The sequence below is a fragment of the Danio rerio genome, chromosome 9, assembly GCF_052040795.2.
Source record: "Danio rerio strain M-AB ecotype USA chromosome 9, GRCz13ab, whole genome shotgun sequence".
NCBI classification, from domain to species: domain Eukaryota; kingdom Metazoa; phylum Chordata; class Actinopteri; order Cypriniformes; family Danionidae; genus Danio; species Danio rerio.
This window is the reverse complement of record NC_141029.1, coordinates 26,843,218-26,859,018: the sequence shown is the minus strand read 5'-3', so window position 1 is coordinate 26,859,018 and position 15,801 is coordinate 26,843,218. Positions and strand designations below refer to the sequence as shown.

Below are 15,801 nucleotides of genomic sequence, written 5' to 3'. Positions count from 1 at the left end.
GCATGCTTTTCATTTTTGGGTGAACTAACCATTTATGGAATTAAAAAAAAAGAGTCATATATCTATTGTTCTATGGTATTAAAATTAGGTCAGTAGAAAATATTTTATTATAATATAATTTAGCCTGGCTTTCTGCAGAGTAGTTGTACCATCATACTATTTGGCCTGGTTTTGTATTAAAAACACCACATTTGCTAGCTCTGTGTTTAGAATATACACAAAGTGTAACAACAGCCACTTAATTCTTTGAGCTTGAGGCATGGGAATTTGATTATTTCTATTTTTCGTCTTGAAACACTAATAAGCGAATCTAGTCTCTGCTCAGGAAACACACCCTTCTCATCCCGAATGAGGTAATCTGTCTTATTATTTGTTATAAATCACAAGCTTTATCTCTGTGTAATAAAACTTCAGGCATAACCTGGACTAATTTGCCAATTTCATGCCTCATTAAATGCTGAAAATGTCATTTATTAGAGAAGAAATGGATTATCCATTGCTTACATTTTTCTGCTCTAGATAAAAGCCTTTTTTACGAACAGACAGGACCATGAACAAGCTCATAATTCTTTTGTGGTGCATATAGGCTTCTACAAAGAATGCATCATGAAGAAATTACAGAGGGTGTCATGATGGTGGAATTGGAAACAATGGGGCGTTAATACATACTGTAGTTTGAGACAGCTCTGAAGGACAGCAAAACAAAGCATGAAACAAAAGCTAACAAAATGATTTCAACTGGAATTGTTTTCATTTAAAACGGTTTACGTGAGCATTGATACGCTAACAGGGTCCAGGCAGATGGGAATTGTGGACCGAGGAGCTGAAGGCTTTCCCCCCCATTCCCAAAGATGTGCAGTTCAACGAAATAATTGTGCCTACGGAGAACACTGTACGCTACAATGCTCTCATGAAGCTGCTCATCACTCATCAGAAGCCCACCGTCTTTGTTGGCCCCACAGGGACTGGCAAGAGCGTCTATATTCTGGTGAGTGTTTCACTGCTATTTTTATCACATCTGACTCAACAGTCAGGAATATATTTAGAGTAGGGTTGTCAATTAATTCAAATTTGACGTGAAATAATTATATGATGTGTATTAATAATCATTAATTAAGGACAATCAGATTCTGACAATTGCTGAGAAATTCTTGGAAATGCATTGTCAAGTAAGTAAGACACTGAAGACACTGTCGGTAGCAGTGTAAGGATCAGGGCCATGAGTTAATATGCTCATTTTATAATATGCTCATAACACTCTACAATAAGGTTGTATTGGTTAAAGTATTTACTAATATGAACATTGAACTATACATTTATTTCAGTATTTATTTATTTTTGTTATTGTTAGTTAATGGTAATAAAGTTGATTTATTAAAGTTGAAATATGATTAATAAATGCTGTACAAGTATTTGTCATTATTAGTTTGCTTTAATAATTACATTGACCAACATTAATAATGAAACCTTATTGTAAGTTGTGGCCTTTTAATTATAATTTTTTGTTAAATTAGCAAATTAAGTTGACCCTCCTTTAATTTGAAACATTTGGTTGGATTTGTAACATATTTTATGGTTTCTGAAATATTGAAATTTTAAGTGGGCAATTCACCAATACTACAGTATGTTGACAGACAGTTTGATCACAAAGTAAATTTGAGATTAGATATAGATCTGTCTCTATTAGACAGGGTTTGTTAAATAGTGTAAATGATTTCGACATTGCAGTACAGAACAGCTCTTTGTTTTGAACATTAAGTGTGAATGAATGAGAGGCTTTCTGAAGCATGCAGAAATATCACATGCTTTCCCACTAAAATGTCACAAAATCCTTCACATAAATTTGAGTCTACAGACTTATAAACAACCTAGGAAGTTAAGCAAAGTATCATTTGATTCATTTTTGTTACAAGCATTGTCAAAACAATGAAATTATAACAAATAGCCCATTTTATCTATTCATAGCTGTACACATTTTATGAATTGTAATATGTCAAAATCGTGAAATTCTTTTTAAAAATTGTAGGTATGATGTGGTAGAATACATATTTAATCTTAAACTCATTATTTGATTGAAGTGTCACCTTCAACAGATTATTTGCTTAAAAATAATATTCTTTCCTTATCTTCCCACTGTCAGGCTGCATTTTAAAGAGAATCTATTTGATACTTCTGTTTAGTGCAGAAGAGGTTTGCTTTAGGAAGCACTACATATGCTGCGTCTAAGTAGGACATTTCTACTTATAAGCTGGCAAGTCATAATAATGACATCAGGTACATTCAATTCATTTTTGTCAGCACAAAATGTCATTGTACAAGACAATACAGCAAGATGTGTTAACTCTACTAAAAGAAAACAAAAAGCAAAGTATCTGTCTATGACAAACTACACAAGTTGATCTTGCATCCATGAATTCTGCCTTCTGATCTTTAGGTATTAAGATATACAGTGGCATTTAATTCTTTATTATAGATCAGTGATGCTGCAATGTTTCTCACTGACACATCCAAATTCTGAGCTGAAACATTTTGGTCACACTTTATTTTGATGGTCCGTTTGTTGAATTTAAGTTACATTGCATCTACATGCCAACTAGTTCTCATTAGATTACAAGTAAGTTGTGAGGTCGGGGTTAGGCTTAGTGTAAGTTGACATATACTTGCAAAGTTTCTTATAGTCAGTTAAATATCTGTTTAGCAGCAGAATCAATAGGTATTAAGCAGACAGTCAGTCTACTAATACTCAAATGGACCATCAAAATAAAGTGTTACCAAAATTTTTCCCCAAGTTGAGTTCCCCAATCTTAATAACAACTTTGTTGTGATAATCATGTGCAATAAACTTTTAAATATGATTTATGTCACATGACTTGAATACACCAAAATGTATTGATTATTTGAACTTGAATGAAATCTGCAGGACTTTCTAAAGGATGTATATTGTCACCAATGGTGCGTGTGATCCAGTACGGTTGCCTCTGCTAAACACAAAATATGTGCATAACATAACTCTCTCTACCAACACTTTACATTGCCAGGCTATGCCATCTGAGCATGAAACCTCTTAAGTGAACTTGTACGTCTGCAGGCTGTGGGACGACAGGTCATCAGATTATGATAAATGAGTCAATGGTTGAAGACCAACTGTGGCCTACTGTGCATCCCTGCCCCATTTCCACAAGAGAAGAACAAACCGAATGCTCTTACTTTGGTTGGTGGTGTCGTTAGAAAGTCACTCAAATGAACATGTATCAGTTAAACACTCTACTTTTAGTGGCATCTAATTATTCCAATAAAATAAATGCATCCGTTAGTGATGTCTGCCAGACTGTAGTTAAGAGTTTAGACATCAGTTTTGTTTTTTGTTGTGTAAAGATAGTTGAGACCGAGTAATTTTGCCCTTAAAGTGGGTTCATTCAGTTTTTGTTTAACTCACTTACCAGCTTGTTTCATAGGCCACTCTGTCTCCTCTTTCCGTTTTATTTTTCCACATCGTGAGTCTGTGAAAAAAAAACTGAAGGGCTCTAAAAGTCTCCATGTTGTGTGTATGAAGTGCCTGCAGGTGCCGATGACTTCATCACTCTCGTTTCGAAAATGAATATTAAATCATCATTTTTACACTCTGCCACATGGCTCTTTCAAAGAGTTTAAAGGAATGAAAAAGACTGTATCTTTCAGGCGTAAGTGGAGGCTCCTCAAACTATAATGAATGGGCTCTTTCTGAAATGTGCATATATTTACATTAATTAGTTGACACATGGCTGATCATAATAAGAGCTTTTATGTTGCTTGTGCATGTTGTTGATTTTCATCCTTTAGGTCAACTACTGAATTCACTAGAATTTATCCGTATTGCATCAGTTTTTGGCATGTATTATGGTGTGCAATGATGCACATACCTAATTATGCGTAGTGTGAAGGTTATACAAACCTATTTCATTGACTTATGTACTTGTAGCCTCTTTTATTACGATAGTGACAGGTTTACAGTGGAAAGAGTTTTCTCAACACTTCAAACACAGGTTGGAAGTGTTCATGAAAACAGAATTTTGATGCAACATCTGCTGTAACTAGAGGTAATTAAGTGCCTCCAAATCTCCCACAGGACTTTTTGCTGAATCGTCTGGAGAAGGATGTGTACAGTCCTCTGTTGATCAACTTCTCAGCACAAACAACAGCAGCACAGACCCAAAACATTATTATGTCAAAACTTGATAAAAGGAGGAAAGGAGTGTTTGGCCCTCCCCTGGGAAAGAAAATGGTATACCTTTAACATGTTTTCCTTGTTTTGCTTACGAATAAATCCATTTTTAATAGGCAATTATTATTTTGTCCATTTTAAAATCCACTATAACTATCAACTATGTTTAAAATTCTGACTGTAACATGAAAATGAGTTCTTAATTGCCTCTAATTTAGATGGAAAGCAAATAGATTCTTGATTCACCTGTTTTAATCACCATATAAAATAGCACATTATCTACCAACATTGAAAATTACAGCATCAAATTGCATTAAAGTTCATGTTAAAAATGCTTTTAGTCTTTTTAATTGGTCTTTTAATTATTTTGATCAGGTGGTTTTTGTGGATGATGTGAATATGCCAGCAAGAGAGACGTATGGAGCCCAGCCTCCAGTGGAGCTTCTGCGGCAGTGGCTTGACCACTGGAACTGGTATGACATGAAGGACTGCTCCATGATCAACTTAGTGGACATCCAGATCATGTGTGCTATGGGTCCGCCTGGTGAGCTCACGTCACTTATTTTTCAGAGCAGACATTAAGAGCAAATGGAGTTCTCAGAAATGTTTGCATATGTACACTATCGGTCAAATTTTGGTGTCATGTTTTTTTTTTTTTTAAATAAAATTTATTCCGTTCATCAAGTAAAAAAAAATTTGTTAAATTGTTAAATATTTATTAAAATTTTAAACAACTGCTTTCTTATTGTATGTAGTTTGAATGAAGTAAAACTATTACTCCAGTCATTAATGTTTTTATTACTATAACCATTGACAATAATTATATTGATAATAAAATATAATATGATATGATATAATATAATATAATATAATATAATATAATATAATATAATATAATATAATATAATATAATATAATATAATATAATATAATATAGTAATAATAAGATTAATAATAATAATAATAATAATAATAATATTAATAATAATAATAATAATAAATATTAGAGTGATTTGTGAAGGATCATGTGACTCTGAAGACTGGAGTAATGAAGCTGAAAATTCATCTTTAAAATCACTGTAATAAATTAATAAATTAAATAATAAACTACTAAACGTTATTTTACAGTGCAATAACATTTCACAATTTATTCTGTATTTTTGATTAAATAAATGCAGCCTTGGTGAGCAGGATAAGCTTATTTTAAAACATTTAAAATCGCACAGACTCCAAACTTTTGACCGGTAGTGTTCATTAAAGAAAACACTTAATACAGAAGAATCAACCAATGTTAAACATTATTTATCACAGTAAAATAAATTGTGAAAGTAAAGTTTTAGGAGGGCAGTGCAGCTTGTAACATTAAATGTGTTGAACATTGTGTATACAGTAGGCATGTGAAGATAACCAGTTTTAAGGTTTACCATGGTTTTAAAAAGTCAAGGTTTTAAAACCTTTAGAATTTTCTTTCATACTCTTCCTAAGGTATTTGGTTTTGTTGTTTTTTCGTGTTTTTCAAGAAAATTTTATTTAGTTTTTTTAGTCCATGATTCAGGAAACATCTGAAATACAAATATCAAGCAACATCCAGCATGCTGTAGAGCTGAACAGTGCAGTGGCTTACTTTATATCCAAAGAAAAACAAAGATATCAAACGTCCTGTCTTTAAAAGTAATTAAGACAGCAGAAGTAATTTAATGTTTGCTGACATTTATTGTTTTAAAATTTATATATATACCATGTTGAATGCAGAAAAAGTTGTTGTTTTTTACCCAAACATCTAAAAAGAATTTTTTTTTTAAGCAGTAATTAAAATACCCTGATATCATGAAACCGTGATATTTTTACCTGAGGTTATCACACCGTCAGAATCTTATACCAACCCATGCCTAGTATACAGTTGTGCTTGTGAATGTCTGACATGTCCATCTTCTACAGGTGGAGGTAGGAACCCCGTGACTCCTCGGTTTTTACGGCATTTCAACACAGTGACTATTAATGAATTTGATAACAAAACCATGTTCACCATTTTTTCAAGAATTCTGGACTGGCACTTAACCATAAGGTAACATTGCTCCATACTTATGAGGTTAATAAATAAATTAAAATGTTAACACATTTTCTCTATTTAACTACAGATTTCCATTTCCCAAACCGTTTGCAAGCGTCACCTCTCAGATCATTAGTGCCACTATGTCTGTGTACCAAGAGGCTACTAAGAACCTTCTACCAACCCCAGCTAAATCCCATTACCTTTTCAATCTTCGAGATTTTTCCCGCGTCATTCAGGGTATCTGCTTATCACGGCCAGAAACTGCAGACGACCTTACAGCCATCAAACGGTTATGGGTGCATGAGGTACTGTAACTGCAAACACGGTTTTATAGGCCATATTCTAATAAAAAAGACTAACTGATGATTAAATCTTCTCTTGTGCAGGTCCTGAGAGTGTATTATGACCGTTTAGTTCATCCGGATGATTGTGCATGGATGGTGGGCTTCCTGCAAGAAGTCTCCAAATCTCACCTGAATGAAAATTTCCATCAGCTCTTCAAGCATCTAGACAGCAACTCAGATGGACTTGTAACTGAAGATGATCTTCGCAGCCTCATGTTCTGTGATTTTCATGACCCCAAGGGTGAGGACCGCAACTACCGTGAAGTGGGTGATGCTGAGAAGCTCCGTCAAGTGGTGGAGACCCATCTTGAAGAGTACAATAATATCAGCAAGGCTCCCATGAATCTTGTACTTTTCCGATTTGCCATTGAGCATGTTTGTCGAATCTCCCGCATTCTCAAGCAGCCCCGTGGTCATGCTCTCCTTGTAGGTGTTGGAGGGAGTGGACGACAGTCATTGACTCGCTTGGCTGCCCACATGGCTGAAGCCGAACTCTTCCAGGTAGAGATCTCCAAGAGTTATGGAGTTTCCGAATGGCGAGACGACCTCAAACTCATCATGCAAAAATCAACATCTGGGGATACTCATGGAGTCTTCCTATTCACAGACACCCAGATTAAGATGGAGTCATTTTTAGAAGATGTGAGTAACTTGTTAAACACTGGTGAAGTTCCCAATCTCTTTGCTGTAGATGAGAAGCAGGAGATTTGTGAGCGCATGCGTGTCTTGGACCGTCAGCGGGATCGTGACAAACAGACGGATGGCAGCACACTGGCTCTCTTTAACATGTTTTTAGAGCGCTGTCGCAGTCAGTTGCACGTGGTGCTAGCCATGAGTCCTATTGGTGATACCTTCAGAAGCCGCCTGCGACGTTTCCCTGCTCTCATTAACTGCTGCACTATTGACTGGTTTCAGGTTGGTGTTAATGTGAATCATATGCTTTGTTAAATGCTATTTTAATATCATTGATATTCCACTTAATGATACATGAAACCTTGTTATAATCAAGGAATAAAAGTGTAATCACTGTCAATCATTGTATGTTTCAAAAGAGCTGGCCAGAAGATGCACTGCAGGCTGTGGCCTCTCGTTTCCTGGAAGACGTTGAAATGACGGACACTGCTCGTGAAGGCTGTATCAGCATGTGCAAGAGCTTCCACACATCCACCATCGATCTCTCTGCACATTTCCTTTCAGAGCTGCAGCGCTATAACTATGTCACACCAACCTCCTATTTGGAGCTTATCTCTATGTTCAAACACCTACTCCAGCGCAAAAGAACGTAAGTCATTCTTCTGTAATTCTGTAAGGGGCTTTACATCAAAAACATTGACTGGTTAGGTTTGAATAATTGGGTTTTGTCATTTTGCCAAGTGAATTCTTTCTAAAATAAGCATTATTTGTGCCAATAATGATTTCAGGGAAGTCATGAAGCTGAAGAGTCGTTATGAGATTGGTCTTCAGAAGCTGGAATCGGCTGCCACACAGGTGTCCACAATGCAGGGGGAGCTGGAGGCTCTTCAGCCTCAGCTGCGAGTTGCAACTAAAGAGGTGGAAGAGATGATGGTGGTCATTCAGCATGAGTCTGAAGAGGTGTCCAAGACAGAGAAGGTGGTCCGTGTGGATGAAGCGGAGGCTAATGAGCAGGCCATGGCTGCCAAGGCCATTAAAGATGAATGTGACGCCGATCTGGCGGTTGCTGTGCCCATCCTGGAAGCTGCACTGGCTGCTTTGGACACACTCACCCAACAGGTTTTTTTCTTGCTTTATAAACCACATGAAATGGTTATAACATTAGATAACTCGCAGAATACATTTTTGAGAGATAATTTACAGTGCTTACCCCCTGACCATTGAAGATATAGATGACTTTCTTCTTTATTAAAAATAAATGAAGATTTTTAGCTGAATTTGTGGTCTTTGGTGAGTAGTATAGTTTAAATCAATGGTCAACCTTTTTTAGATAAAAAAGACGTATAAATAAGTCCAAACCAATCCCTGTGTCTCCTGATGATACACTAGGATGATACACTTTAATCTTTAATCCATAGCCTAGACAAACAGTTCTCGGCACACGCACAAATGTATTGAACATGAGGCTTCCAGTTGCTTGGCGATGTATGCGTTCAGGGGTGAGGTTATTGTCCAAGATGCTATAACTGCTATAAATTACACTCGCACTGAGTGCACGCTCGGCCATATGTCATCAAAAGACCGGAAACTCACACTCACAAGGCTAAGCTAATACATTTGTAAACAATGTTCAATTTCCTACACAAACCAATCGATTCACAAGACATCAGTGTGTTAGCTGGAGCTTTGTTTGAATATGCTTATTTTTAATCTAAAAAACTGGCTAGCATTCACTGCTATTATATGAATCACCAAAAATCATGGATTCAGCTAAAATATTTTGTAATGTTCTACTGAAGAAAAAAGCCACCTACATCTTGAATGATCTAAGGGTGAGTAAATTAACAGGAAATTTTCATTTTTGGGTGAACTATCCCTTTAAAATGATTAAAACACACACACACACAAACACACACTCAAAAGATGGTCATCAATGAACAATCAAACACAAATTACTGTACCTTTTTCTGATCCACAGAACAATATTATTTGTTTTATTTTGTGAAATATCACTTTAATTAATAAAAACTAGTAATGTCTTTTGATAATACTACCATTATCTAATAAATCGTTTTGTGTCACCCTCTATAGGATATAACTCTAGTTAAAGCCATGAAAAATCCTCCAGCTGGTGTCAAACTGGTGATGGAAGCCATCTGCATTCTTAAAGGCATAAAACCAGACCGAATCCCAGACCCTTCAGGTTCCGGCAAGAAGGTTGAAGACTACTGGGGCCCAGCAAAGAAACTATTAGGAGATATGAAGTTTCTCCAGAGCCTTCATGAGTACAATAAAGACAATATTCCAGTCAGCTACATGAGCATTATTCGGAATAAATACATCACCAACCCAGACTTTGTTCCAGAGAAGATCCGCACGGCCTCCGCTGCTGCAGAGGGGCTCTGTAAATGGGTCTGTGCCATGGACTCTTATGATAAGTGAGTCTGAGTTAAGCTAAAGGTCAATGCAGAAAATTGGTTTTAAACCAATTACAACATTTACAAAACATTCAATCATATGGATTTTTATTAAAGGGGAGGTCCACTACAAACATCTTTAAATGTAATATTTTCGAAGTTCATTGCAAAGGGAGACATTGGCTTTTACAGAGTTAGCTTAGCAAAGCCTACAGTTAAAAAAGTTTGGGGACAAAAAAAACCATCCAGGCTAGTGAGATCACAATAGCTTCAGGTTACGTGCATTCACCACATGTATACACCCCGCACAGCAAATGTAGCAGAGAAAGCTAAAATGCCATCTAAATGTTACTATTTTCACAGAGCTTGGTCTGTTTTGTATTCGGTCTTCCAAATGATACAACACAGAAACAGAAGTGCTTAAAATTTAATTTTAATTATGTTTCAGAGAATTAAAAAATATATATAGCTAGCATTTGACAAAGGACAGCTCCAGAATCTCTCCTAGTTCTGTGATTTGACACTTGTCAGATTTTATTTTAGAGAGCAGGCATGAGGTTCAGCTGTGCCCTCTGTGTCATTTTCTGTCTAATTCAGGCACAAAACGATACCGCTAACAGCTACACTGGCTGACAGTGTTTACACAGCGCAAAAGCTCATGCTTGAAGGCGTGTGGCACTTTTCCTGGTGACGTGGAGCAGATCCGCGAATCACAGCACATTAAGTTAGCTGGCCAATCAGAGCCTCTTCGGGGCGAGTCTTTCATAACTAGGAACTAGGAAATATGACAGTTGTTTTCATGTGAGCTGAGCAGCTGTATATAATTAAAGTAAGACATATAAAAAATTATTTGATTTTTTACAAATGAAGCATGAACATACATTGCTTTGCATCTTATAAACACAACCACCCCTTTAATTAATTGGTATTTGTCCCTTAAAGTGTGAGAAATAATGTGAACTTAATTTAGAATTCAGGACATCATCAATTAACTCTGGATCTTATGTGGCTATCCAATAAATAAATTTATGGTGCAAAAATGTATTTTTGTCTTTGACAGAGTGGCAAAGGTAGTGGCCCCCAAAAAAGAAAAGTTGGCACATGCTGAAGAGAAGCTGAAGGTGGCCATGGAGAGCCTCCGGAAGAAACAGGCTGCTTTGAAGGAGGTCCAGGACAAACTGGCAAAACTGCAGGAGACCCTGGAAACCAACAAGAACAAAAAGGCTGACCTTGAGAATCAGGTATGCAGAGGAAAGCAGTCACAAAAGAGTCCACACAAGACTCTGTCATCAAATTGTTAACTACTGTTCCTGAAAGCTTCTGTTTTACACCACATTCAACTATTTTTTGTTGACATTCTTTGTAACCTCTCCTCCAGCAGAACCCAGCCCTGTTTAAAATGTCCGCTTTTTGATGGATGTTTATTTAGGAATTTAGTTTGTGTTTTTACATCAAGAGGGGTTAAGGGGATGTTTTCCTTTTCTTCCTTGTTTACTTTCCTTCAGATCATTTTTACGTTCAAACTTTGAAGTTGCAAGAGTGAAGCCTTTGTTTTCTAAACCCACACAGAAAACACACAGGGGCACATGCATACGCACACACACCCTGTTCTCATTTGTCTGTGGAGACTGCCTGTCAGTTTAGCGTGTGTTTGGGTAAACCAAGCATCACCAAGGCCCCGCTGCCGTTTTCTGCCCTATTTCACTTCCTTTCATGTTCCCCTCTTCTTTTTTCCCCTCGTCTCTCCATGTTTGTAATTCAGGTTGTCTGTTTTCCCTATTGGAGAGGAGAAATTGTTTATGCCATGCTCTCTCAAGCATGGCCAGAATCAAGGCACTTGAATGCATTGAGGCAAACCTGTTATGCTGTTCCTAAAGCTCCACTGGAACAGTCTCTTTCAAATTGTTTTCTCACTTTGGGATATGAGTTTGAAAAAACAGGAGCTATAGAGGAATTTATCTCAAGGACCATAAAGTGTCATGATGTCGAATGAATCAATGTCACAAAGAATTAGTGAAGTACCATCACAGAGAGTGAATAAGAGGATTGGATTGTTCAGAGATTGTGCTGTCAGATTCATGCCCAAGCACTGATTTCCCATCACTCTCTGCAGTAGCAGCGCAGGCTTACTTTGTCATTTCAAACAACAACAATGTTTCTCTGGTGGCTAACTGGGATTTTAAAGATCCATTTATCTGTGAACATCAAAGAAGCCCAGCACTAGCGAATCAGACATTCAATTAGATTATTACAGTAGATATTTGTGTTGTAAACATTCCTTTATTGTCACAGTTTTTGACATAAATGCAGTCAGATCTGATCTTCTTTGTCTCATGCGTATAAAATAGCTCATTCTCTCTGAATACATAAGGCAGCCATTCTTACTCTGCCTTGTTTTTGGTGTCAACAGCTGTTTTAGCATGGTTTTTCAATTTTAGTAAACGTGCTAGTGCTTTTATGTCACGTAAAACTGTGATATGATGACATCTGGCCTTTAGTTGATACTGTGATAATCAACTAATATGCGTCAAGAAATGTTACATATACTGCTTTTCAACAAGTTTGATATCATAATATTCGGTGTCATTCTAACGTTCTGATTTGCTTCTCCAGTAACATTTCTTTATTTTCCATTTTGGAAATGTTTTTTGAAGAGTAAAAAAAATCAAAGCTCTGTCATGAAACTATAAACATGAACAGGCTGATTGATCCTAACCAAAATGCTTCCAACTGCACCATTCAGCCCAGCTCCAACTATGCATAGATCTGCTTTGATGATTTTATGTTCATTTTGTCTCCAGTAGCAGGGTGTTTGTGTCCAGTAGAAGTAGATTCTCAGACAGTATGTCTGTGCATATACTGGCAGCAGCTAGGCATGGAGCTACCACTGATAATCAAAGCAGCAGCAGCAGCATGGCAGATTTGTTCCGTCAAGATCAAATACATCAAAATTGTTTATATTTACATACATACATATATATATATATATATATATATATATATATATATATATATATATATATATATATATATATATATATATATATATATATATATATTTTTTTTTTTTTTCCGTACTAATATCTCCAAGGGTTGTCATGAAAGAATAGATTTATAGACAATAAAGGCATTATTATTACCTTTTTAGCAATGAAAGTATGAATTACTTTAAAATCTTACTGAGACCAAACTTTTGAACTGTTAAAAATGTTTTCTTCTTTTTCTATAGGTGGAGATGTGCAGTAAAAAGCTAGAGAGAGCAGAGCAGCTGATTGGTGGGTTAGGAGGAGAGAAGTCCCGCTGGAGTGAGACAGCATTTAACTTAGGTCAACTCTACAACAACCTTACTGGAGACATTCTCATCTCTGCTGCCATAGTGGCCTACCTGGGCGCCTTTACTTCCAGCTTTAGACAGGTATGCCAACACATACAAAAATGCTCTTCACCCAACAAGCCATCAATAAACATTGTTCATGTCTTTACAGATAATGTTGTCAAAGCATGTACACATGTGCATAACCAAACTGACAATATTTGCTATGCAATGACATAAACCAATTTCACTATTAAAGGTGCAGTATGTAAGTTTGACACCCAGTGCTTGCTATTACACACCTGGTTCAAAACATGCGCAAGTGCAGGTTGCCAGATTAACGACATCAACGGAAGTGTGCCAAACTACTGAGGGCAAAGGCTGATTTAAATCATGATCTAAATAAAAACAACGGCACGCGATAGAAGGAATATTTTTCATATAAAAAATACATTTTTGTTTTAACCAACACCTGAAATTTATATTTTAGAATTTTTTTGCAGCTGAACTACAAGATAAACTGACAACGTTTACCTCATGTAAACCTTGTGTGTTTTATTTAGTGTTAAATGCTAATAATGTGAGTTTGAATGCCATTTTACATGACATTTATTGTCATACTACTGAAAACAGCAGCAGTTAGTTCACCTCAGATCTTTATAATAAAATAAACCAATTGAAATTGAACTTTAAAACTGTGACTCCTGTGCAAACCAACACATATCAGTGATTCAGCATCTACATTTAATAATGTTAAAGATATTTAATATGTATTAATCAGATTATAAACCTTACCTTTTCATTGGAGTGCAGTAAACTCTAATTATATGCGTATCATTTCGGAGTCTGCTACTGTCCACCAGAGGTCGCATTTTAGTTATGGACACAGTTTGAGAGCCTTACTGAATGAATTTAATTTTCCACCAAGGCAACCCTGGCTGCTGAAATATAATAGTCCTAACTGTGGGCGGGTTAAATAGAACCAAAAGAAAGTGACTGTTTAAGCACGTACTGTAATGTGCATTTTCAAAGCATAATTAACTTTTACTTTTGTTTTTTAGATTAACACGAATGTTCACTTATTATATTTTCTAAATTTCTGCAAACATATCATTATATATTATTATTATTATTACTTATATATTATTCGACCCAATATTTGAACATAACAACTAACTTAAATATAAATTAGGTGTTTATTAAGGCAAAATCGTAGTTAATGGTTTGTTAGTGCTTAGAAGTGTGACCTAAGAGAAACCTTTAAAAATATTTTCAAAGTAAGCTGTAGAGTCACTGAAATTTGTAAAATTCTCTTTGCACAATTTCCAAAAGTTTCATGTTGGTTATTTTCCACATTGACCAGCATGTCACTGTTTCTTGGTTGAAATTCTGTAAGTTCTGCTTCAGTAGTCACTAAATAGTAAAACAGTAAACAGCAGCCAATGTTTTTCTTCATAACTGTGGCATATTCATGTAACCACACCTTTATGGGTATTCTTCATTTGTGAGTTCTTTTTAGTTTGATGAAATCTGATCATTTACTGTAAGCAAGAAAATGACCAAGCCAACACTGCTATTACTATGAGTATGATATGCTATTTTCCAAATACAGCATGTAGCTAAATCTAGCAAAATCCTGGAGTTATTTTACAGCGTAGGAGTGAGTCTATTGAACAATGAGATACATCTGGGACAGGGTTCATCTGGCAGAAGCATATTTGTCTTTGACACATAACCTTGAGTCTTGTTTGAGTTAGACTGTAATGCCAGTAAAACTCCTATTCGTATGCAGCGCAGTTTATGTGTCTCAGGTGGAGTGATATTAAGGTGTTTTGATATCCTTTCTATAGGCATTATTTGTGCACATTTGCCCCCGTCAGCTGGTTACTCTTAACAACAGAGCAGGGTCCATAAAAAATGAATGAACTCAGTGAAAACACTTTTGTACAATATACCAGGGATTGCTGTGTTGGGTTTGAAACAGCACTCAGGGAACAGAGAGTAGTTTAACTTTAATATTTCCCTTCTGTGAAAGCAATATCTTTTCTCCCAACAGAGATTCTTTTTATATAAGCTTTTGTGCAGGTGCATGACACACAGCGTATTACCTTTGTGTGCTGTAAGTCTTTATTAGATTGAAACAGAAAACTGAGATATCGAAACGATAACAGTGCTGTCCGCAATATCATTATAAGGTTGGAACTAATAGATAAAGTTAAAACTATGGATCTGTGTTTTCAAATAACATTAAAAGTTCTTAGATGTAGAGTTATCAGTAGACTCAGTGATCAGTGGATGTTTCTGGATCTAACTGTCTAAAGCATGTGGTCGTGTTGTCTTTCCTGTGTGTCTCTGTTTCTGATTTCTACAGCGAGCTACAGAGGAGTGGATTGACATGTGTAAGTCAAGAGGAATTCCTTGCACCAAGAACATGTCACTGATGAACTCACTGGGTGAGCCGGTAAAAATCCGCAGCTGGACCATTGCTGGACTTCCTTCAGACAGCTTCTCCATTGACAATGCAATCATTATCTCGTGAGAGTTTCTTTCTGTTAATTTTGTTACTTTGTGTTTGACTATTTAAGTGTCCCATTTGTATTAACATATTTTCCACAACATAGGTGGCATTTTATTAATCGGATGAATCATGCTGTGCCTTATATTTTAAACAACTTGTATAATGAAATGGGGTATATGCACAGCTAGTGTTTTTCAGCCAATGATCAACTTCCAGTGAAAGCTTAATGTGACTATTTTCAATTGTATAAGGTTCCTTTTACAGCATTGATGTTGTAATATAATTACAATACAATCAGTTAAATAGACTTAAGCATTGATGT

At 36.1% G+C, this 15,801-nt stretch overlaps 1 protein-coding gene across 2 annotated transcripts in view; it reads left to right on the top strand.

Moving 5' to 3' along the window:
* dnah7 (dynein, axonemal, heavy chain 7) overlaps positions 1–15,801 on the top strand; it is a 103,710-nt gene that overhangs the window by 58,212 nt on the left and 29,697 nt on the right. For both annotated transcript variants that reach the window (XM_087267872.1, XM_087267873.1), the window contains 12 exons: positions 791–988; positions 4,106–4,261; positions 4,577–4,745; positions 6,140–6,266; positions 6,340–6,559; positions 6,641–7,513; positions 7,651–7,880; positions 8,020–8,350; positions 9,323–9,669; positions 10,709–10,889; positions 12,878–13,063; positions 15,333–15,496. In XM_087267872.1, coding sequence (XP_087123998.1) covers positions 791–988; positions 4,106–4,261; positions 4,577–4,745; positions 6,140–6,266; positions 6,340–6,559; positions 6,641–7,513; positions 7,651–7,880; positions 8,020–8,350; positions 9,323–9,669; positions 10,709–10,889; positions 12,878–13,063; positions 15,333–15,496 — 3,182 coding nt within the window. The remainder of the gene's footprint in view (positions 1–790; positions 989–4,105; positions 4,262–4,576; positions 4,746–6,139; positions 6,267–6,339; positions 6,560–6,640; positions 7,514–7,650; positions 7,881–8,019; positions 8,351–9,322; positions 9,670–10,708; positions 10,890–12,877; positions 13,064–15,332; positions 15,497–15,801) is intronic.